The sequence below is a fragment of the Hylobates moloch genome, unplaced genomic scaffold (assembly GCF_009828535.3).
Source record: "Hylobates moloch isolate HMO894 unplaced genomic scaffold, HMol_V3 SCAFFOLD_2, whole genome shotgun sequence".
NCBI lineage: Eukaryota > Metazoa > Chordata > Mammalia > Primates > Hylobatidae > Hylobates > Hylobates moloch.
The window spans coordinates 163,457,660-163,480,421 of record NW_026652277.1 but is presented as its reverse complement, the minus strand read 5'-3'; the positions used below and the strand labels follow the sequence as shown (position 1 = coordinate 163,480,421).

At 36.9% G+C, this 22,762-nt stretch overlaps 1 protein-coding gene across 10 annotated transcripts in view; it reads left to right on the top strand.

Annotated features, from left to right (window-relative positions):
* Positions 1-4,820: 4,820 nt before the first annotated feature.
* Positions 4,821-22,762, top strand: part of TFB1M (transcription factor B1, mitochondrial) — a 62,075-nt gene continuing 44,133 nt past the window's right edge. For 3 of the 10 annotated variants that reach the window (XR_004249282.2, XR_004249280.1, XM_032161035.2), the window contains exons 1-5: positions 4,855-5,042; positions 7,999-8,150; positions 16,408-16,504; positions 20,732-20,824; positions 22,195-22,346. Coding sequence is in view for 8 of the 10 variants with exons in the window: in XM_032161035.2 (XP_032016926.1) it covers positions 4,910-5,042; positions 7,999-8,150; positions 16,408-16,504; positions 20,732-20,824; positions 22,195-22,346 (627 nt within the window). In the remaining 2 variants the exon portion in view is untranslated. Of the gene's footprint in view, positions 5,043-5,207; positions 5,225-6,121; positions 6,205-7,998; positions 8,151-11,997; positions 12,062-16,407; positions 16,505-19,841; positions 20,069-20,715; positions 20,825-22,194; positions 22,347-22,762 lie in introns of those variants that run through there. The other 7 variants (XM_058435624.1, XM_058435621.1, XM_032161079.3 and 4 more) reach the window with 6 other exon arrangements.

Here is a 22,762-nt window from a genome sequence, read left to right as displayed (position 1 = left end):
TTTAAAATATTACTGTTCACTGATAACTCACCTGGCCACCCAAGAGCTCTGATGGAGACATACAAGGAGATTAATATTGTTTTCATGCTTGCTAAGGTAACACCCATTCTGCAGCCCATGAATCAGAGTAATTTTTACTTTCAAGTCTTATTATGTAAGAAACCCATGTTGTAATGGTATAGCTGCCCTAGATTGTAATTCCTTTGATGGATCTGGGCAAAGTAAATTGAAAACCTTCTACAAAGGAGTCACCATTCTAGATGACTTTAAGAACATTCATGATTCACAGAGGAGGCCAAAATATCAACATTAACAGAAGTTTGAAAGAAGTGGTTTCTAACCCTCATGGATGACTTTGGGGGGTTCAAGACTTCAGTAGAGGAAGTAATGGCAGATGTGGTAGAAGTAGCAAGAGAAATGGATTTAGAAGTGAAGCCTAAAGATATGACTGAATTTCTGCAATCTCGTGTTAAAACTTGAACGAATTAGGAGTTGCTTCTTAGGAATTAACAAAGAAAGTGGTTTCCTGAGATGGAATCTACTCCTGGTGAAGATACTGTGAACACTGTTGAAATGCCAACAAAAGATTTAGAATATTACATAAACTTAGTCGATAAAGCAGTGGCAGGATTTGAAAGGACTCATTCTAGTTTTGAAAGAAGTTCTACCATGGGTAAAATGCATTCTCTGCTACAGAGAAATCTTTCACGAAAAGAGTTAAAAGATGCAACAAACTTCACTGTCTTATTTTAAGAAACCACCACCCTGATCAGTTAGCAACCATCAAGTCAAGGCAAGACCCTCTACCAGCAAAAAGGTTAACATTCACTAAAGGCTCAGATGACCGTTAGCACTTTTTTAGCTATAAGGTATTTTAAATTAGGGATGTACATATTTTTTGCAGCCATAATGCTATTGCACACTTAATAGACAACAATAGAACGTAATCATAACTTTCATATGCACTGGGAAACCAAAAACTTCATCTGTCTCACTTTATGGGAATATTCACTTTATTTTGGTGGTCTGGTACTGAACCCACAGTATCTCAAAGGTTTGCCTATATAATAAAGGCTAGTTTATAATGCTGTTAGCATATTTTCTTCATTCACAAAAAGGTTTGCTTACTGTATAGGAAAAAGCCCTACCCATAGCTCCCTGAGTCGAACGAGTTGCCCATCCTCAACATCTCATTAGGATACTTGACAATAATTCACAGACCCTTGGGGACAATGAGCAGGCTTTCAAACACTGCTTGAAATAGGGATAAATGCTATATTTTCAAAAATAGTGTAAGTGTTCCATGGTTCCCTCAGGCAATTAGCTCGTGTTGTTGCCATAAGTTGCCCTACTTCTACCCCCACAGAATAAGCATTTGGTCCGTCTGCTCAGAGTTATCACGTTTTTCCTTCTTCCCTCTAGGTAGGTCACTAGATTCCTTTGTGAATGAACAGTGGGCATCAAAGAGCCATTAAAACAAAAAAAACCCTAAATATGTGTGAAATGCAGCTCTTAGTATTTCTCTGGAGCATTGAATCACATTATATGTAATTATAAAATACTATCAGAAAAGGGCACTTTACATACCATAATAGTCATTTTATAAAGTTCAATTCGGCAATTCCAAGCCACATTTAATTTTCTCTCAAAATTCCCACATGGTAGGAAGATATTGCTCTCTGAAGCTTTCAAGTCTCTTTCAGGGAATGGTAAAATGACAACCTTTTAGAAATAGCACTTTTTCTGTAAATAGACACTAAATCACTTATACCAAATAAAGTCATATATGCATTTTTATTAAAATAAAATAGTAAGTAATTTTCCTACATAATCATTTTGGAATTTTACGCAAATTAGAATACTGCAATATAGTTCAGTATGAATCATTTGTAGTTCTTCATCTTCACTGACAGGTGGGGCTAGTGATTTCTGTATTAATTATAATATTTTAGCATATTAAAATCTGTATCTAGATGAAGCAGACACTTCAAAGCTTCAAAACTGATGAAACTGCATACCTCTCTTTTAAGGGATAAAACCATTTGCATTAATATGTGAAATACACCACTAAAACACCCCCTGCTGCTTTCTTAGGCTTTTGCGGGGAGTTATGCATAATTTTCTGAAAATTAAAAACTGAGGATTAGATATTTATGATAAAAATTGGATCTCAAGAACTATTAAAAACTTGGAAGATTCTCCTAAGCTAGAATTTTTAACTCAGTTAAAAAATTATTTAACACATATCAAAGGTTAATAAAAAGCACAGTGCAGTCAGAAGATCTAAACTCAGTTCCACCACTTACTAGCAAAGCATTGTCCCATGGTCTGAATGTCCCCCAAAATTCATGTGCTGAAACTAAATTACCAGTGTGGTAGTATATTGACTGGGATGCCCTAAGTGGGTGATTAATTGATTGAGGTAGAGCTCTCATAAATGGGATTAGCAACCTTATGAAGAGCTGGAGGGAATTAGCTAATCCCTTTTTGCCCTTCTGCCTTTGCACATGCAAGGACATGACATTCCTCTTTTCTGGGGGATGTAGCAACAAGATGCTATCTCGAGGTAAAGAGAGCAGCCTTCACAAGGCACCAAACTTGCCAGCTTCTTGATCTTGGACTTTCAGCCTCCAGAACCGTGAGAAGTACATTTCTGTTCTTTATAAATTACCCAGTCTCAGATATTTTGTTATAGCAGCAGGTATGAACTAAGACACATCTTTGCGAACCTACATCACAGAATTGAAATGAGAATTAAGTAACAAAGGAAGCTGCTTTATAAATAGGTCATAATCTAACAAATGTCAGTTATTGAAGATGGCATGGTATAAACCATCCATAAATTCTTATTTAGATCTGGGGACAAATTATCAGGAATCTACAAATTCTCCATGCAAAGGTGTTTTACTCATTTAGATTTTAGTTTATTTTTATGTTGATGTTAATCTTTTAAAAAGTTCATGTGATTATATTTGGGGTCATCTGAATATCCTCTTTATACTTGTTACACAACGTGTGTGTTCATGGTAGCATTAGTGCCAAATAATTCAAATTCACTTGTTTCCAAGCTACTGAAAACAGATGCAGGCAGACTTAATATGTAGCTTCCATGTTCTTCCAAAAGAAAGACAAGCGACAATGGAAAAAAATTTGAACAAAGGTTTGGTAATAGTTTGACTCCAGAAAACTAATGAGAACATTCAGACATTACATGGCACACTGTAACACCGGTAGGCTGAAACTTAAAAAAAAAAAAAAAAAAAAAAAAGGAATCCTGCCAGTTAGCACCAAGTGTAGTGATTTAAAAGTGTTCATCATTGTCAATTAATAAGACCATTTGTATTGGTTTTGTATATATTTATTGCAATTGTTTTAAATAGTCATATGAAAACTGCAAGCTTATGTTTACACCTAGATTCGTATTTCTATATATTTAAATGTTACAAAATTAACATATATTAACTTAAAAATAATAAGCTGATACTTGAGTATGGCCAGTGAGATCAGAACTCAGAAAAAACACAACTCAGGTTGTCTTCTCTCTGTACTTTGCTGTCTGACTCTGGGCATTGTCAAATGACTTCACCTCCCCTATTTCTTCACAGCAAACTAAGAATAATAATCTCATTCACACGGGACCATTGTGAGGAGTACAGGAAATAATGATATAACCGTGAAATAATGCTTTGTCAGGTATAGTGTGTTTTGGACAATAAGATATCTAAATCAAGAGTTTGTACTTTCAGTCTACATTTTGATGCCATGTTGGGCAAATCTCCTTACCTCTATGGTAGTCATCATTGTTTTTTAAAGCTAGGAGATTATCTCAGTTCCTTTTAAAATAGCTTTTATAGAAGGTGGTTGAGTTTTCCACTGGAATTTCAAAGTACTCCTCATTTCTATATCCATACCCATAGTTATTTCGTTTTCCATTGGCTTTCTTAAAAACTTACTAATTGAGGAACAAAAACTTTAAGATTCATTTGTGATCAGTGCAGCAATGTCCAAATATAAGCAGGGTTAAAACAGCAAAATTCTCCCACCTATCAGAGAAACTTTAATATTTTTTTTTTGCTTCTTTGTTTTATCTGGTATAACGGAAAGACAGAACTCATATTTCAGTCTTCTCTCTGTTCTTAGCTGTAATCCTAGCAAACCGAATGACCTCTTTACACTGGCCAATTATTCATCTGCTAAATAATTATAACAGCCACCACTGATCACGTGCGAGCTTACCCAATGCCATGCGTGCACTATGTTCTGAATGCGCACACCAGGAGATCTCTCTCATTTAGTGCTCACAATTTTGAGGTAGACATTAGGTCCATTTAACTGATGAAAAAACTGAGGCTGAACGAAGTTAAAAACCCGTCATGCAGCATCTGCAGAGCAGCGATTCTAAAAACACCTCACTGTAAGAAAGAATTGCTAACAAACAATAGCTGTGCCTCTAAGCACCCGCTTTTCCTCTAATATTCACAGACGGGTATTTAGAACTTCAAAGGGCCGAAGCCCTTGGGAACTTCAGGGCGGGAGTAAACCAGCTGCACCATATCTCAGAGCAACTCCTCCGAAAAACCCCACCCTGTCCAGGCCCCGCCTCGTCCCGCCCTCCTGGGCGTTCTCCCCATAGCCCGCCCCGGAGAAGCCTTGCCCACCTGGCTCCTCCTTCGCTCTCACATGAGGAAGCCGCCGAGCACCCGATCTGCGCTTCTCTCGGCGGGACGTAGCGCATGCGCTCTCAGCACGCCGGGATTTCCTGTCCGCGGTCATCCCTTCCGGTGTGGTAGATCTGACCAATGGGGCTGGCTCCGAGGCGGGCCTTAGGTCTCCCAGGTTCCTCTCCTGCGCGTTTCTTTCGGAGCGGTGGTGAAGGGCCCGGGTGAGGTAGGGGTGCTTGTTGGGTCTCATGGCTGCCTCCGGGAAGCTCAGCACTTCCCGTCTCCCGCCGTTGCCCACGATTCGAGAAATCATTAAGTTGTTCAGACTGCAAGCAGCGAAGCAGCTATCACAGAATTTCCTCCTGGACTTGAGGCTGACAGGTGGATGGCTTAGCAGTGCGCCCCGAATATCTCCCCAGTGTCCGTGGGGGCGTGGGGCGGGGGGTCTTGCGCGTCCCCGCGGGCGGGTGTCCAGGCACTGGCCTGCGACGGGCTTTTGGTCAGGTCCTTCGACCTCTTTGTATCAGAAAAACTCCGGTCCCACCGCCCAGGAGACACGTGAAGTGCGTTGATTGCTCACAAAACTCCGCGTTCAGGGCGGTGTAGCCTGCAGGCGGGCTGCATAGATGCCGAGCTCACTAGGGGAGGAAGGGTTCATGTGTCGTGAAAGGCGCTGGTGAATACTGGAATCTGGGTCACTGTGAAATCAATCACTCTGAAATGGTACAGCACATGCTGACTACACTTGCTTTACATGCAGTTTAAAGTTACCAGAATTTAAATTGTAGCGAGGATTTTATCAATAACTTGGTGAAAAGAGTATCCCTCGTATGATTCGTTATTTAAACGTTTACCTGTTCAGTCTAAGAAAGCCTCGGGGGCGCTAATATTCATTCATAAGTACATATTACACAAGCAATATTGTGCCAGTGCCGGGGGTAGGATACGGGCGTGAACAAGGCGGTGTTTCCTCAAGGAGCTTACTTTTAGCAAGTTTACATTCCCACACCTAATTGTTTAAAGTCACTTTTTATGAGATATAATTTATATGCATAAAATTAACCAGTTTGAAGTGCTCAATTTGATGAGTTTTGACGAATGTATTAATATATATTCGTTTAACCACCATCACCATTTCTTAGTGATGTTCTATGAGATGAGGTTGCAAAAATATATTACAAATATGTCTACTAAGTAATGGCTGGAGTACTTAGGTTTTGAGATTTTCATATTTCATTCTATTTAGTCCCACTTCCGAAGTTGAAAAGAGCAGTAAATCACACCTAAAAAGTTCATTTTCACTTAAATGAAGCACACTCCAGAAAACATAAAATGTTTTATTTCTTGGACATGTAGTCTTTATTCTGCCTGTAGCAATATGACTTTGGATAAAATAACTTAACTCTTAAGTTTTCTCTTTTTTTTTTTTTTTTTAAGGTGGAGTTTCACTGTTGTTGCCCAAGCTGGAGTTCAATGGCATGATCTCGGCTCACTGCAACCTCCACCTCCCCGGTTCAATGATTCTCGTGCCTCAGCCTCCCAGGTAGCTAGGATTACAGGCATGAGCCACCATGCCCAGCTAATTTTGTATTTTTAGTAGAGATGGGGTTTCACTATGTTGGTCAGGCTGATCTCGAACTCCTGATCTCAAGTGATCCACCCGCCTCGGCCTTCCAAAATGTTGAGATTACAGGCGTGAGCCACCGTGTCCAGTAGTTTCCTCATCTTTTAATTGGAAGAAGGGCCTACTACTTTAAAAGATTACCCACTCTAAAATTCTTTGGTTGTAGTAATAGCTAGTACCAGCCTTTTCTGCTTGTTATTAGCCACATTCTGAATATAAATCACCATTCTCAGGGCAGAAGTTATAGGTCTGTCTATATTTTCAAATACATTTTCTCATGAGCCTTTGTCTTCAGGAGTAAGTTTCAAATTCTAAATATTATCCATTCTTTCTATGGGAACCAGAGTTAAAGGAGATTAGGGTACTTCCCTGAGGTTAGAAGCTCAGGCAGAAGAGAGCAGGATTGAAATCCAAGCTCATTGATTTGATAGTGCTTCTTTAATATTCATTTGTATTTCAATGTGCCTGAAAAGTTTGAGAGCAGAGACCTGCCTACTGTTGTAGCTCTCCATTTTAAAGAAGGAGAATATTAAATGTATTCCATAATGTATCATTCCTGTTCCCTCTGAGAGGCACTGGCTTTAGGATTTATACCTCTGTTGAAGCCCATGACCTTGTACAAATAAAACAATAGTCAAGAAAACTGAAAAGTTAAGAGAAATGAAATTGGGATAGGAGTCCTTGGTTAACATGTAAGGATTAGGTGAGAATGTGTGTAAATCGATCATAATAGGTAAGATTATAATAGGTCAGTGGATGCTAATTCCCTCCCTGTTAAAAGACTAAACCATTTTTGGATGGTTGAGAAACTAGTTTCCACATTTTAGCTGACAAAGGTATGTTGTTGAAAACAAGCAAAAATAGGACTGTGAACACTCAAAAGAAGTGCTGGTATGTTTTTAGTGACTAAATTTCCACTATCCTAGGAAGACCAGTTCCTTGGATTTCCGTATCTCAAAGTCACTAAGACCAGCCCATTGCATGTTTTTCCAGATGTGATGACTGGTTGCACAGAGTCAATACTCTACTTTTTTATGATGTCTTAAAGGCTGGTAACTTGAATTTGATTAATTAAAAAATTAATTTTTCTGTATTAACGTGCGTGTGTGCAAAGCTTTAAAAACCCTGAACTGCTCAATTTAACTTTTTCCTGAAAATGACTAAGAATTCAAATTTCTGAAAATCTTACGATCTAAGAACTTATTGCCATTGCCATATTGACCACCACCAAGATGTCTCTAGATAAAAATGAGACTTCAGCACTTTTTGCTTTTGGATTTCACTAGCAACACTGAAGATTCTGAATATGAAACTAGTATTGCTTATTCAGATATTCAATGTTCAATAACTATAGAAAAGTGCTGCATTCTTATCCAGTCTGTTCTTAGGAGTTGGTTGGTTTCAAATCAATTTGAAAGGAATTTGCATGGGACAGATAGAAACTACAATATTAGCTAAATTTAAGCTAAGAAACTTTGTCATGAGAATCCTGTTTTTGTTAAGGAAGTGGTACAGTTCAAGGTGATGTGGTAGCGTATTCAATTGCCACTTTTATGTTTTTAGGTAGAGAGTTAAACAGTCAAATAAATATTGTACGTAAAGGATCAATTGATTGGGTAATGGCTGAATTTTTATAGAAGATTTTTCTCTCTAAATTTCATATGTTGAAATTTGCCAAGTTAATCGAGATAACTAAAACTCTTTTTCCTCTAGATAAAATTGTAAGGAAAGCTGGCAATCTGACAAATGCTTATGTTTACGAAGTGGGCCCTGGGCCAGGGGGAATCACAAGATCTATTCTCAATGCTGATGTCACCGAACTTCTGGTGGTTGAAAAGGACACTCGATTTATTCCTGGATTACAGGTGAGATGCTTAAAGTGTCTTCTTTAAGAGGCAAAAGATGAATTTAAATCTTTATGCCATGATGCTTGAACCCCAAGATATCCAAAGATTATGTAGGTTTTTCCTCAACTATAGATCCCCAAGGCCCCATTCCAGAGATTTTGATTCCATAGTCTGGAGAAATCTGGAAATCTCCATTTTTAACAAGCACTCTCAGATGGTCTGTTGACTACACCTTGAAAAAACCTGCTTTATGCATTTATGCTAAACAAATTAATTGTCATGTGTGATTTTTTTTTTAAGTCTACAAATTAATTGTCTTGTGTGATTTTTTTTTTTTTTAAGTCTACTAATAGCTGTGCATGTCATGGCCCATTCGTTCAAAAATAAATAAAAATAAATAATGGCCAGTAGTGACTCATTGGTATGACTTTTGAGAACTTCATTTAGGTTCAAAAAGCATTTCCACAAACAGAAGATGAGTAAGACATATGCATGCTTTTCATCATGAGAGATAATTATGAAGCTTAAGCATTCTAAGATAAATTTTTTAAGTGAAAGAAGGAAGTTGTACTTGTATAGATTTAAGATGAGGTTTAAATGAAATGATACATGCATCTTTAAAATACAGGCACTGTTATTGTATGAGAAATGAGAGTTGAAGGAACTGGGCATGTTTCAACTGGAGAAAAGAGGCCCTGGGTAAAAGTGTTATACAGCTGCACATCCAAGGCTGGCAGTAGACAGGATAAGCTTGTTTTGATCTTTTCTAAGAAAGAACTAAAACAAATAGATGGAAATTGAGGGAGGCAGGATTGAGGATTTGAAATAAGGAGGAACTTACTTTTTAAAAAATGCTGGCAAACAGTGAAATACATTGTATCAGGGATCTTGTAAAGGGATTTCCTCATAGGGGAACACTTACTGTCTTAAAGGCCTTTGTTTGATTCCTCCATAATTCTAAAACTTTAAAAGAGCCCTGAGCCTTTGGCTCAGAAGAGAAGCAATTTATCATGTGACTATAATAGAATAATGTAGTTATCTACGTTATTACTTCCATAAAAAAGGACAAATTGATTTTAAATGAGTACATTCTAATACTAACTTGTGTATATATTAATGGAAAAATGTTAATTTCTGTCAGAACAGTTTGAGAAATTGTTTTTGAAAACCTACTACTTTGTGTGCATGTATCTGATTGTTTTAAGAAACCTAGCAGTTTTTCCCTAATTTTGCTTTATCTAGTTTTTATGCTTAAAACAATTACCTAATATTTCCTTTTATCTAGTTTTACCAGTCTGTACTAACAGAATTGGTTTCAGATACTAAACTTTATGTTGAGATAGTCACATGGCACATATTCCTTGATCAAATGTGGAATTTAATAGTGATTTTTGTTTTGAACTGTGTTCTTATTTTAAGAATTATATATCAGTTGGAGGTGGACATGGGAATATTATTATTTTTGGTGAGATCATGAGATTATAAAAAAAACTGAATAACTGTATAATCCCCTTCGGGCTTATTCGTGTAGCTCTTTTTGGGCATAGGGAGTACTCACCTGACTTTTTTGCTCTTAAAAGGACTTCTTGTCCCTCATGTCTCACCATTCGTTGGGTTTATTCTTATTAGGCTAGGGGGTGAACCAGATTTCCATTCATTCCCACATATTCTCCTCTTTGATATGAACAAAAGATCTTTGAAGGCAGACAGTTGAAAAGAGCGACTGCCGCCCTTCTCTTCTCAGTTTCCCCCAAACCCGTAAGTCGCTGTGTTCCTAACTCCAGCCTTGTTTTATCTCATTCAATTTATCATCATCTGACATGCTGTATATATGTTCTTTCCATTTGTTTGTTAACTGACTCACCTGTCTGGAATGTAAGTGGGGTATGAGGGTAGAAATGTGTGTCTGTTTTGTTCCCTGCTGTACCTCTATCTCATATAACAGTGCCTGGCACATAGCAGGTGTTCAGTAAATGTCTCACATGAGAAACAAAAAGGTTGACCACTATTTCTGCATCTGTGTATATATATATACACAGATGTATATGTATCTCTCATATTAGATAATTAAATGTATCATTAAATAGTGAAAGTAAATATTCGTGTAGCATTGATAATGAAAAAGTTTTATGCTCGTTTTTCTAAATGTGAAGGCTGATTTCAAGTTAAATTACTCTACGGGAAATGTATATTTGACTTCTCATTTGTTTTTAGTAGAAACAAAATTAATTCGTAGTATCTTATATGCAGGAAAGGAATTTGCCTTAAAAAGAAATGTTGGGTACTAAAATATTAAATAGGCCTTTTTTTCCCCAGTAAGGAATGTTTCAATACGTAAAACTACTTTCTTTTAGAGGTACTAAATTAATCATAAAACTGAGTAAAAGCAGAAAGAAAGTGATCTATTTTAAGGATTCCCTTTTAGTGATTTCTAAGCTAATAGAATTACTTTTTAAAGAAATTGTAATAATTTATAAAATATCTTCTGGCTGAAAGCCTGTCGTTTGTAGCTTAATTCAGTTCGTACGGTATTTTCATGAGGCAGTTTAGGGGAAAGAAAAACTGGTGCTAACATACAGGATTCATGCTCAGCATGTTATAAAGGTAAGAAAAACATGTCTAGTATGTTCAGTATAGTATAGTTTTGTGGTAAAGACACAGACTTCAGCATCAGACTGCCTGGGTTTAACTTCAGATTCTACTACTAGTTGGGTGACTTTGGGTAGGTAATTTTGTCCTCTGTGCCTCAGTTTGCTCGTAGGACTCGTATGAGGATTCAGTGTATGCCTGATACTTAGAAAGCACTGAATAATATCTTAGTTATAAGTAATCAATTAAATTATTATCCCTATGCCTTGATTACCTCTGGTGATTAATGACTGATCAGGAGACTGCTAATCTGGAAAGAGGTATAGGAGGAAGTCATGTTATTCCATTGGAGCACTAGAAAATTCTCCAGTGCTATGGAAACACTGGGGTGTTTTCCAACTCATCAAACTTGCATTGGACACCTAGGGTTTCTTTTCTTGATGTTGTCACATTCTGATTGTGCATTTCTAGGTTTTTAAGTTTTTCGTTGTTTCTTGTTACATTTTTATGACTGACTGGATTCTCTGTGCTGTGGATAGGAGTGAGGAGATTTCCTGAATCTTAAGGAGCTTGAGGCCTTAATAGGTTTTTCGTCTTTCTGAACTGGAAATAACTTAGATTTCCAGACATCTCGGAGAATTTGAAGCTTTGATAGGTTCTTCTCCATTTGTGAACTGGAGATAAATTCATAAATCACTTGTACCCCTTCAGAGAAGTGGTACAGATTTCCCCTCATTTTTTTTTTTTTCTGTTTATTTTAAAGCAAACCTGTGCAACACACAGCCCATGGGCTGCCTGCAGCCCAACACAAATTCTTAAACTGTCTTAAAACATTATAAGATTTGTTTTGCATTTTCTTTTTAAGCTCATCTGCTATCATTAGTATATTTTATTTTATGTGTGGCCCAGGACAGTTCTTCTTCCAATGTGGCCAAGGGAAGCCAAAAGATTGCAGCAATCTTTTCATATATTAAAAATAATAATTAAATTAAATTTCAATAATTAAAAATAATAACAGCTAATATTTATGGAGAGTTTATCACAGTAAATACTTTGTGATATGGTTTGGCTCTGTGTCCTCACCCAAATCTCCTCTTGTAGCTCCCATAATTCCCATGTGTTGCAGGAGTGACCCAGTGGGAGATGATTGAATCATGGGGATGGGTCTTTCCTGTGCTGTTCTCATGATAGTGGATGGGTCTCACAAGATCTGATGGTTTTAAAAATGGGAGTTTACCTGCACACGCTCTCTCTTTTCCTGTTGCCATTCACGTAGGATGTGACTTGCTCCTCCTTGCCTTCCACCATGATTGTGAGGCCCCCCCCAGCCATGTGGAACTGTGAGTCTAAACCTGTTTTGTAAATTGCCCAGTCACGGGAATGTCTTTATGAGCAGCATGAAAATGAACAAATACACTTTGTTTTACAGCTTTGAGATACAACTGATGCTCAGTAAACTGCACATATTTAAAGTGTACAAATTACTGAGAATTTGTGTGTGTATGTGTGTGTATTTGAGACATGGTCTCACTCTGTCACCCAGGCTGGAGTGCAGTGACACGAGCACAACTCAACAACTCACTGCAACCTTGACCTCCTGGGCTCAAGCAGTCCTCCCACCTCAGCCTCTTGAGTAGGTGGAACTACAGGTGCACACCACCATGCCTGGCTGATTTTTGTATTTTTTTGTAGAAGTGGGATTTCACCATTTCTACATGGTGGTCTCAAACTCCCGGGCTCAAGCAATCTGCCCACCTCGGTCTCCCAAGATGCTGGGATTACAGGCAAGAGCCACCGCGCCCAGTTAACTGAGTGTTGACATATGTGTGATTGCATGAAACCATCATCACAATCAAGAAAATAAACACTCATCCTCATCAGGATTCCTCATGTTTCTTTGCAGTCTATCCCTTCCTTCCCCCTTTACCTATCTCAGACAACCACTAATCTGCTGTCACTATAGATTATTTTTTATTTTTCAGAATTTTGTATAAATGGAATCATACAATATGTACTTTTTTTTTTGGTCTGATGTCTTTTACTTAGCATAATAATTTTGCAATTCATCCATGTTGAGGTGTTTATCAGTAGTTTACTCCTTTTTATTGCTGAATAGCATTCCGTTTTATGAATACACCAAATTTGTGAATCTATTCACCTGTTGATAGACTTTGGGTTTTTCCATTTTTTGGCTCTTATACTGTAATAAAGCTTTTATGAACATTCATATGCAAGTGTTTGTGTGGATACACACTTCCATTTCTCTTGAGTAAAGACCTAGAAGTAGAATATCTGGGTCCTGTGTAGAATATCCGGGTCCTGTGGTAGACATATATTATACTTTTTACAGAAATACCAAATTGTTTATAAGATGACTGTGCCGTATTACATACCAGTTGTGTTTCAGAGTTCCCGTTGCTCCACATGCTTGCTCAGATTTGGCATGGTCAGTCTTTTTAATTTTAGCCATCCTAGTGAATATGCAATGGTATCCTCTTGTGGTTTTTATTTGCATTTCCCTAATAGATGATAATACTGGACATATGATGTGCTTATTTGCCATCTTTCTATCTTTGGGGAATTATTTGTTCAAATATTTTTAGTACTTTTACCTTTTTTTATCTTACTGAATTTTAAGAGATATTTATATAGTTCAGATGTGAGGCTTTGTCAGATACAGATTTTAGAAATGTTTTCTCAGCTGTGGCTTACCTTTTTATTTTCTTAACAATGTCTTTTGAAGAGCAGAAATTTCATGTTTATGAAGTACAGTTTATCAGTTTTTTCTTCTAGATTTTATGCTTTTTATGTCTTATTTTTAAAATATTTGCCAAACCAAGATCACTAAAAATTTCTGTTTTAATTATATATAATTAAATATATAATTATATATTAATATATATAAATAAATACATATTAGATATAAATAATATAAAATTATTTTATAACCTTAGCTTTTACATTTAGGTCTTTGATACATTTTGAGCTAATTCTTGCATATAGTGTGAGGTAAGGTTTAGGTTCTTTTTTAATACCTTTTTTGAAAATACAGTCTTCTCCTCATTGAATTACCTTAGTACTATTGTCAAAAATCAGTTGATTTTATGTGTGTCAGTTTATTTCTGAACTTCCAATTCTGTTCTATTTATCTCTAGGTCTATTGTTTCACCAACAGCCACCTGTATTTATTACTGTAGACTGAAGACTGAAAAAGCCTTCATTTTGCCTTCATTTTTGGAAAATATTTTGGCAGTATTTTGTTTTATTACTCTAAAAAAGTTGCTCCGCCATTTTCTTACTTGCATTGTTTCTGACAAATCTTTTTTCATCCTTATCTTTGTTCTGTTTTCTCTGGCTGCTTTTGATATTTTCTACTGTTTTTTGAGCAGTTTCATCATGATGTGCTTACAGTAGCTGTCTTCCTGTTTCTTGTGTGTAGAATTCATTGAGCTTCTTGGATCTGTAGGTTTTCCTGTGCTTTTTGTTGTCTAATGTCTGAAAATTGTTGTTTCATCTATTTTCTCTGTTTTTTAAATTGGTTTAAGGCAGGAGAATATGCCTGGTCCCTTAGACTCCATCTTTGTCGGAGTAGGAAGTTTCAGGATTCTTCTTAACCATTAAATTATGTGGTGGTTATGAGGAATTTTTGGAGAGAGAAAGTAAGTCATTGTATTGTTAGTATTGCCTTTGGTTTTTTTTTTGTTGTTTCTTTGTTTTTTGAGACAGAGTTTCGCTCCTGTTGCCCAGGCTGGAGTGCAGTGGCGTGATCTCGGCTCACTGCAAGCTCCACCTCCCAGGCTCAAGCAATTCTCCTGCCTCAGCCTCACGAGTAGCTGGGATTACAGGTGTCCACCACCACGCCCAGCTAATTTTTTGTATTTTTAATAGAAACTGGGTTTCATCATGTTGACCAGGCTGGTCTCGAACTCCTGAACTCAGGTGATTCACCTGCCTCGGCCTCCTAACCTTTGGGTTTTCTTATAGGTAAACACGATTATTTCCACTTCATTGGCATAGTGGAAAATTCATGGGATTGAGCATCAAATAGTCTAGTGACCAAATCCCAGATATGCCACCTACTATCTTTATGACCTTAAGCTTGCTGTTAAACCTTTTTTAGCTTCAACTTTCTCATCTGCAGCATGGGAATAATAGCTCTCTTCTGTGGATATTGCAAGGATGGATAGAAATGGATGTAAAGAGCCTGGCATAATCCCAGTAGCCAGTAATAGTTGGCATTTTAATTATTCCCCTTCCAGTCATCTTATTAAGAGACATATGAGGTAATGTCAGCATCCAGGCAGAAAGAGCTATTTTTAATTAGAGATAATGAAGTTTTGAAATTCTTTAATCTCTAACAATTTTTTTAAAAAGATTGCCTACCTTGCTGTTGTGACATAACTATTTACTTTACACATGTAACTTCCTTATGTTACCATAGTTAATCATAACATAGACAAAACTCAACAAATAAGCAAAAAGTGGCTTACAGCCAAAGTGACTTTTTAGTCCATACAAAGTAGAAGTACAGAGATCAGTGGTAGAAGCAGGCCCACTGACAACTGTAAGAAATAACAGTTGTTACAGTGACAGAAAGCTATAAAAGACAAATGTAAACACAGAAGAAACAGTAATAATAATAGGGTAGCAAAAACACCTTCATAACTACTGAGACTGTTATTCTAAAGATAGCAGTAACCCTAGGTCATCAAGAAAAGGGTGAAATTTGCTTCAGTGTTCTTGGCCTAAGGAAGAGGATTCTGCAATATAGTTTAGAAAGATTTTCTTCTATATGTTTCTTATTTTAAAATATTAACACTTAGGAATAAACATTTATTGAATAGAAAATTTACTAAATCAAACATCTAATTCCTTGAGGAGGCTGAGTAAATGAGTCTGTACTATACCTAGGTGTTCAGGTCCTGCTTAAAAAGCAAGCAAGGGAGGTGGGGATAGAGAGGTTGGTCAGCAAGTACAAAGTTATCATTAGATGGGAGGAATAAGTTTTGCTGTGCAATACCGTTCGATTGCACAGTAGGGTGACTAAGTTAATGACAGTATATTGTGTATTTCAAAATAGCTAGAAGAGAGAATTTTAAATGTTCTCACTACAAAGAAATGATTAGAGTTTGAAGTGGATATGCTAATTATCCTAATTTTAGCATATTGTACGCACGTGTACAAGCATATCATAATTAACATCTGTCATTATTCTAAAGGCAACAATGACCCCAGGTCATCAAGAAAAGGGTGAAATTTGGTTTAGCGTTCTTGGCCTAAGGAAGAGGATTTTGCCATATAGCATCCCTATACATTGGCCTAAGGAAGAAGGTTGTAGAGTTAGCATACCTATACATTGTGTACAATGTAAAATGATAAAATTAGGATAATAAGCATATCCACCTCAAACATTTGTCATTTATTTGTGGTGAGAACACACAATTATTATGTGTCAACTAAAAATAAAACAAACAAATAGAATAAAATCCGATATGGTTTGGCTATGTCCCTACTCAAATCTCATCTTGAATTGTAGTTCCCATAATCCCCATGTGTTGTGGAGGGACCCAGTGGGAGGTAATTGAATCATGGGGGCAGTTACCCTGATGCTGCTGTTCTTGCGATAGTGAGTAAGTTTTCATGAGATCTGATGGTTTTATAAGGGGCGTTTCTCCCTTTTGCTCAGCACTTTTCCTTGCTGCCGCCATATGAAAAAGGATGTGTTTGCTTCCCCTTCCACCATGACTGTAAGTTTCCTGAGGCCTCCCCAGCCATGCTGAACTGTGAGTCAATTAAACTTCTCTCCTTTGTAAATTATCCAGTCTCGGGTATGTCTTTATTAGCAGCATGAGAATGGACTAATACAAATCTAATATCAAATTTAAAAAAGAGAGTGAAAGATTTGATAATGACATTGAAATGTCCAACAAACTTAAAATTCCTATAAAAATAATTTTAGATATTTGTAGTATCATTTAAGATACTAGTGGTTATGTGATTTGTTTGTTTTTGCTCTGTTCATAAATTTAAAATACTGAGAAAGTCTGAAAATGGACATTTTCAATACAATTCAAGTTATTTTACATACTAAAAAAAAATAAAGCAAGCTAATTGACATTTTGACATCATGCTGTACTCCGTCTAAAAGTCTGAAAAGTCTGTTGTAACATCTTAATTTTTTAATAAATAAATAGTAGTAGTCTTCTATATGTGTTATATATAAGAATACAAACTTTATCTTTCATCTACTATATTTTATACTATAGATTCTTTCCTTCTCATACAGTTTGCTTAACAGTTTTGCCCAGCCCTGTTACAAATGTTTATTTCAGCAGCATTTGGGCCCTACTATGTGGCAAATCAGGAAGAAGATAATTAATGTAACTACAGTGTTGGCTGCCATAAACCCCTTACATGAGAAGGTGACATAAAATATACAAAATAGCTGTTCATTGTAGTATTTCGTCTTTCTTAAGGAATTGATAATTTTGTGTAAGTTCTAAGAATTGCATAAATTCTTTCCTCATCCAGTAAAATCAACAAAAAGCTGCCTAGCTGAACCACAATTACTTGCCCCCTGCAGAGGAGCTTTCACTAAGACTTTGGTTAGAGGAGAGATTTTTTTAAATGGCCACAGAAAGAATGCGTCTACATTTGTGTTTTAACTTTTGTTAAAGGCATTGTTTATTACATTGTTTCATGTACCCTTTACAAAGCATAATACCAGGGAAAAAAAATTATCTCTTGGAGTCTTGGTACAACTACTATTGAAAAGCAAAAAGTATATGTTTCATTATATAAATCACGAGAGCTAGCCGTCATGATCGTTAGGATTGTTAGCTCTTGTGTTTTACATACATGCTTTCCCTCTTCATGGTTTGGTTTTCGGTTTCTTCTTTTATAGCCTTATGTAATGATGCCTTTTACTCTAGACTGGCATACATCTCATTTTGGAAGAATATAGAATTGAACACTAAAATAAAAATGAAAGAACAGTTTGAGAGTTCTGTAAAAATACTCATTTGGCTGTAATCTGGTGCCTGCATTTGTGATTGGCTGTGCCTTTAAGCACATTCTGTGATAACACCTCCAGGGTTTTGAAGTATAATGTTCCATTGTTATTCTTGAATGCATATAATAGTGATTTTTCCCACCCTTCCACCATACCCCATGTATCATTATAGTAGTGAAAACATTTCTGCTATTGGTTGGCTAGAAGGTCTTCATGTGTTATTGCCTAATACCATTTGAAGTGTTTAAAAGGGTACTGTCCAGAATCATAATATCAATTTAGTCTGTCTAGCACTTTTTCCCCATAATTGCTTTAAGGACTTCACATAAATCTTAACATGAGCCTTCATTCCTTCTGCGGCGGGGAGTTGCAAAGTAGATCAAGCTACAAATTGTCAAGAAGGAGGTGCACCTTTTAAAAAGTGTGGGGAGGATTTGCTTTGTCATTGACTGAGATGGAAAAGTGAATGGGAATCCCAAAGAAATGTAGTTTTAAACCTAGGAAAGGAGCTGGGTATGGTGGCTCACACCTGTAATCCCAGCACTTTGGGAGGCCAAGGTGGGCAGATCACTTGAGGTCAGGTGTTAGAGACCAGCCTGGCCAACCTGGTGAAACCTCGTCTCTACTAAAAATACAAGAATTAGCCAGGCATGGTAGCGCACACCTGCAAACCCAGCTCTTAGGGAGGCTGAGGCAAGAGAATTGCCTGAATCCCAGGAGCAGAGGTTGCAGTGAGCCAAGATTGTGCCACTGCACTCCAGCCTGGGCAGTAGAGCAAGACTCCACCTCAAAAAACAAACAAAAAAGAAAACCTAGGAAAGGAAGGTAAATTTATTTATATTATATTAGCTTTTAGATATGCAGTTGTACCTGTCAGTGTGGGAAAAGTTAACGTTTCAAATTAAGTTGTTTTCTTGTGTTTTAGTCCTAACTACTAATTATTAAATACTTTCTATATATTGACATCATGAGACATAAGCTATTAGTTCTGCCTCTTTGTTTTTGGCGTGCTAATTTGTTTTGTTTTAACTTTGTGAAACATAATTATAGAAAAAATTTTAGCGTTTTCCATTGACGATAAGTGCTATGATTAAATACGTGGTTTTATACATTAAGAGCATGCTGCATAGAGAGCTGTCTCTTTTTAAATTTTTAGTATATTGAAATCGTTATATTTTCCAAGGTTTGTTGCCTGGAACTCACCAGATCAAGTTTTAGTAACTAGTAGTAATTTAAAATAATCCATAAGTACATTAATATCAGAGGCATGCAATTATTTTTGCGAAACTCATGGCTAAACATATCAAACTAGATGATTTCCAGACTTGGTATGTTTAGCCTCTTACCAATAGAGGCATTTCAGCTATTTATTTCTGAAAGATTATTTGTATAAATCTGCCTGATTGACTTGTGAAGTAAATCTTTGCAAGTTTCTAGACCCTACAAATTTGGGAAGCCAACATCTCCCAGGCTAAAAGAGAAAGTTTCCAACTTTACAGAGACCTGAATGCCATTTGGTCATTCACTTATTCATGCACTTCTTAAATATGTATTAAACACTCACCATGCATTGCTGTAGCTACAGGGGCTATAAAGGTAGATAGGAAATGGGTCCTGCCCTTAAGGAGCGTATGTCGTTGCAGGGGAAATTGAGATACAGTTTGTAAGTGCTGTAAAGAGGCAGATGCACAGCACAGTGTTGACACAAAGGTGGACTAATCCACAAGCCATGTTTCTTGGTCCAATGTCTCCTCTCTGACTTCTGTGATCATCTTGTTTATCCTCCCTCTTGGTTGTATGAGTTGGGCAAGGAGAGGTGTTAGGAGAAAAAAAATCAGCTTTAATGGACCCAGAGAATTAGGACCAAGGTAGACTCAAGGCAAATGTTCCCTCTGAGCCTGTTCAGCATCCCTATAAAGTGCTGGGCACATTCTAGAATCTTGGCAACTGGGTTAAAGCCAAGGTTCTCCGAGCTCTGACTTAATGTGGGAATAGAGTCCCTTCAGCCCTTGAAATCTACCTTAGCAGTGATGTTTCTTCTCATTGATACATTCACTCCTGCCTTTTAAATAAATTTATAAGCTCAGAGACTTTTTTAATATTTAACTAAGGACTTCAAGAATCAGTTTTGTGTTGGGCATGGGACACTTAACACAATATGAATTTATAGATGACTTAGCTATAAAGTTTTTTGAAGTAAGTGCCAACTCTTTGGTACTGTAACAGTGTGGTAGTAGAGTAGGTGGAATGAAGAAGAAAAAGATTACAAAGGAAAAAGTGCTTTTTTCCCCCTTTTTGCTCACAAAGACAGAAGGAAAAGGAAAGAAAGCAAACGGTTAGTAGGTGGAAATAGATTGGGAAGTAGCTATTGTTAAACATCCAGGGTAATTCATTAGGTCGATAAGGGCTATGGATCAACAAATATTAAGATTAGGGGTCCTCTGGTCAGAGGAGTATCTCGGAGTGCCAAGTGGAGACCGGCATCGACAGGTGACTTTCTACTTGGCTGAATCTACCCATATATTAAGTTAAAGATCTTGATGATATATAGAATCCTTTGTATATATATTTAGACCATAAAGATTTAGTTAAATTAAGTTTATCTTTCATATGGTTGACTCCTGATTAATTCTCTGTATTTCATGGTAATGTCCTTAGTCTCTAATTTAAAAACTTATTGATAGGAATGAGTTTATGCTAAATCTATATAGAAATAGAAGTCATCCTGAAGGTCAAAATTACACTAATATATTTGTAAAATTGTAAGCTAGCGTTGTACTGTCTGTTACTATCCCTAATCATTCATATATGTTAAAATGAAATGCCACCATTGTCTGTTGCAATAGACATGATGTAGTATTTGTTCATTAATGATCACCCCTAGTCTCTGACTTTTTTAACTGATTTTTTAAACGCACAGGTTTAAAAAGTTTAGTTTTGTTACTCATATGAGCTCATTTTACTGATCTTTTTATAAACTAGATGCTTTCTGATGCAGCACCTGGGAAACTGAGAATTGTTCATGGAGATGTCTTGACATTTAAGGTAGAAAAGGCTTTTTCAGAAAGTCTTAAAAGACCCTGGGAAGATGGTAAGTGCTTTTGGGTAGTTATAAAACATGTCTTTTATGATTATTCATATCACAAATGTTCATTTTATGATACATTTATTACAAATGTCTTATATGTTTATATTTTAAATTATCTGAACAGAATTAAATAATGTGTATTATAATTTTCTCTTGCTACTTGCTTCCAAATTATAAAATCTAGTTACTTTTTTTAGTTCTAATTCATTTGTCTCAAATTTCCAAATGTTTTGTATTCTGTGCAAATAAACTTATCGTTTTTTGTGATACCATATAAGGATAGGGTAAACTATGAGTTGTTATTGTTCCAAATAGTGGAAAAAAAGAAGTGCTTTAGTAAACTAAGCCATGCTCAAGCCTTTGTTTTAACTTTTTCTATTATTTTTCACATTCAATGACCAACCAAGGCAGTCTTCATTCACAGACAGTGTTTATTGGGTACCTGCTATGTGCAGCCCTTCAGAATGCATAGATAAATAGGGTATGTTTCTTCCTATAACAGACTGTCAGAACAAATGGAGGACGGCTTAGGGTGCCTCCACATCTGGCTGTCCCCATCTCTCTGGCCTCCCCCACGACCAGACTCCTTCAGATGGGCCGCACTTGCAGTCTCCACCAGCTGACAGGCCCTCCTGTTCTTAGCATGCAGCCTTCGGGTTTCTGCCCTAGCCCAGCCACACTGGAACCACAATGCCTTCCTCATTACCTGTTTGAAACCTTACCTGACTGAGTTCTCCCACATTCATTTGACTGTAATCCATAGTCTTCCGGAGGATTTCTCTGCTCTTTTTCTCCCTGATACCAGCCCCTCCTGTTTTTCCTTTTACTTTTGTGAACTGTTTCTAACTATTCTTAGCTGGTGGTTGGTTTTCTACCCACTTTGTACATATTGTTGTTTCTGGGGTTTTTCTTTTTGGGCAAATTTGCCGGATTACTCCATTCCTATGGTTTCACTTACCACCTGTGTATTGCAGACATTCACATCTTTATATGCTGCCTGTACCCCCTTCCTGGGCATCTGACCTCTGAGAGCTTCATCTAGGTGTCCCATAGGCACTTTAACCTCATCATGTCCAAAATAAATTCTCTTTTTCCTCAAGCCAACTCTTTTTCATGTATTTCCTAGGCCAGAAATTCAAGGACTTTCTCTGAGTAACTGAGCAGTAATGAAGTATAATTTTTTCCTCAATAATCCAAAGCTGATTGTGAGAAAACATTGCTTTTGAATAATAAGTGAAATGAAAAATATTTAGCCATGTCTATATATTTTTGTTTCATGCTATTAATATCCAGTCTGATTTTACTCGTCACTGAAATTGTACTCAGAATATATTGATGGAATCATTTCAGGTTGTTTTTTCCTCTGCCACCAGATCCTCCAAATGTACATATTATTGGAAATCTGCCTTTCAGTGTTTCAACTCCACTGATTATCAAGTGGCTTGAAAATATTTCCTGTAGAGATGGACCTTTTGTTTATGGCAGAACTCAGATGACTTTGACTTTTCAAAAGGAAGTGGCAGAGGTAAGTTTTAACTTTTTGTGACTATTTTATCACATGTTCAAATTCCAAAGCAAAATAATAATACTGCATTTTTACCACAGTCTGTGTTTTCTAAGTTAATATCTCATTACACACACAAAAACCCAGCAGCAGCTCAGCCAAAGGTTAAGACTGTGATGATGATGACAGATGGAACTGCTGTGAGCTTCTGAGAAAACATGAATGATGTGTGTCAGCCAAGGAGGTAATGTGGTAAACACAGGGATGCAACAGCCATGGATGCCATTGGAGAAAGACAAAAGCGATGCCCTGTTGGCCATACCCAGGATTGACACATGATACCTTAAAATTGATCCTTTAGGCTTAATGGCATGGCAGTTAAAGAATATGATAATTGGCCGGGCATGGTGACTCATGCCTGTAATTCCAGCACTTGG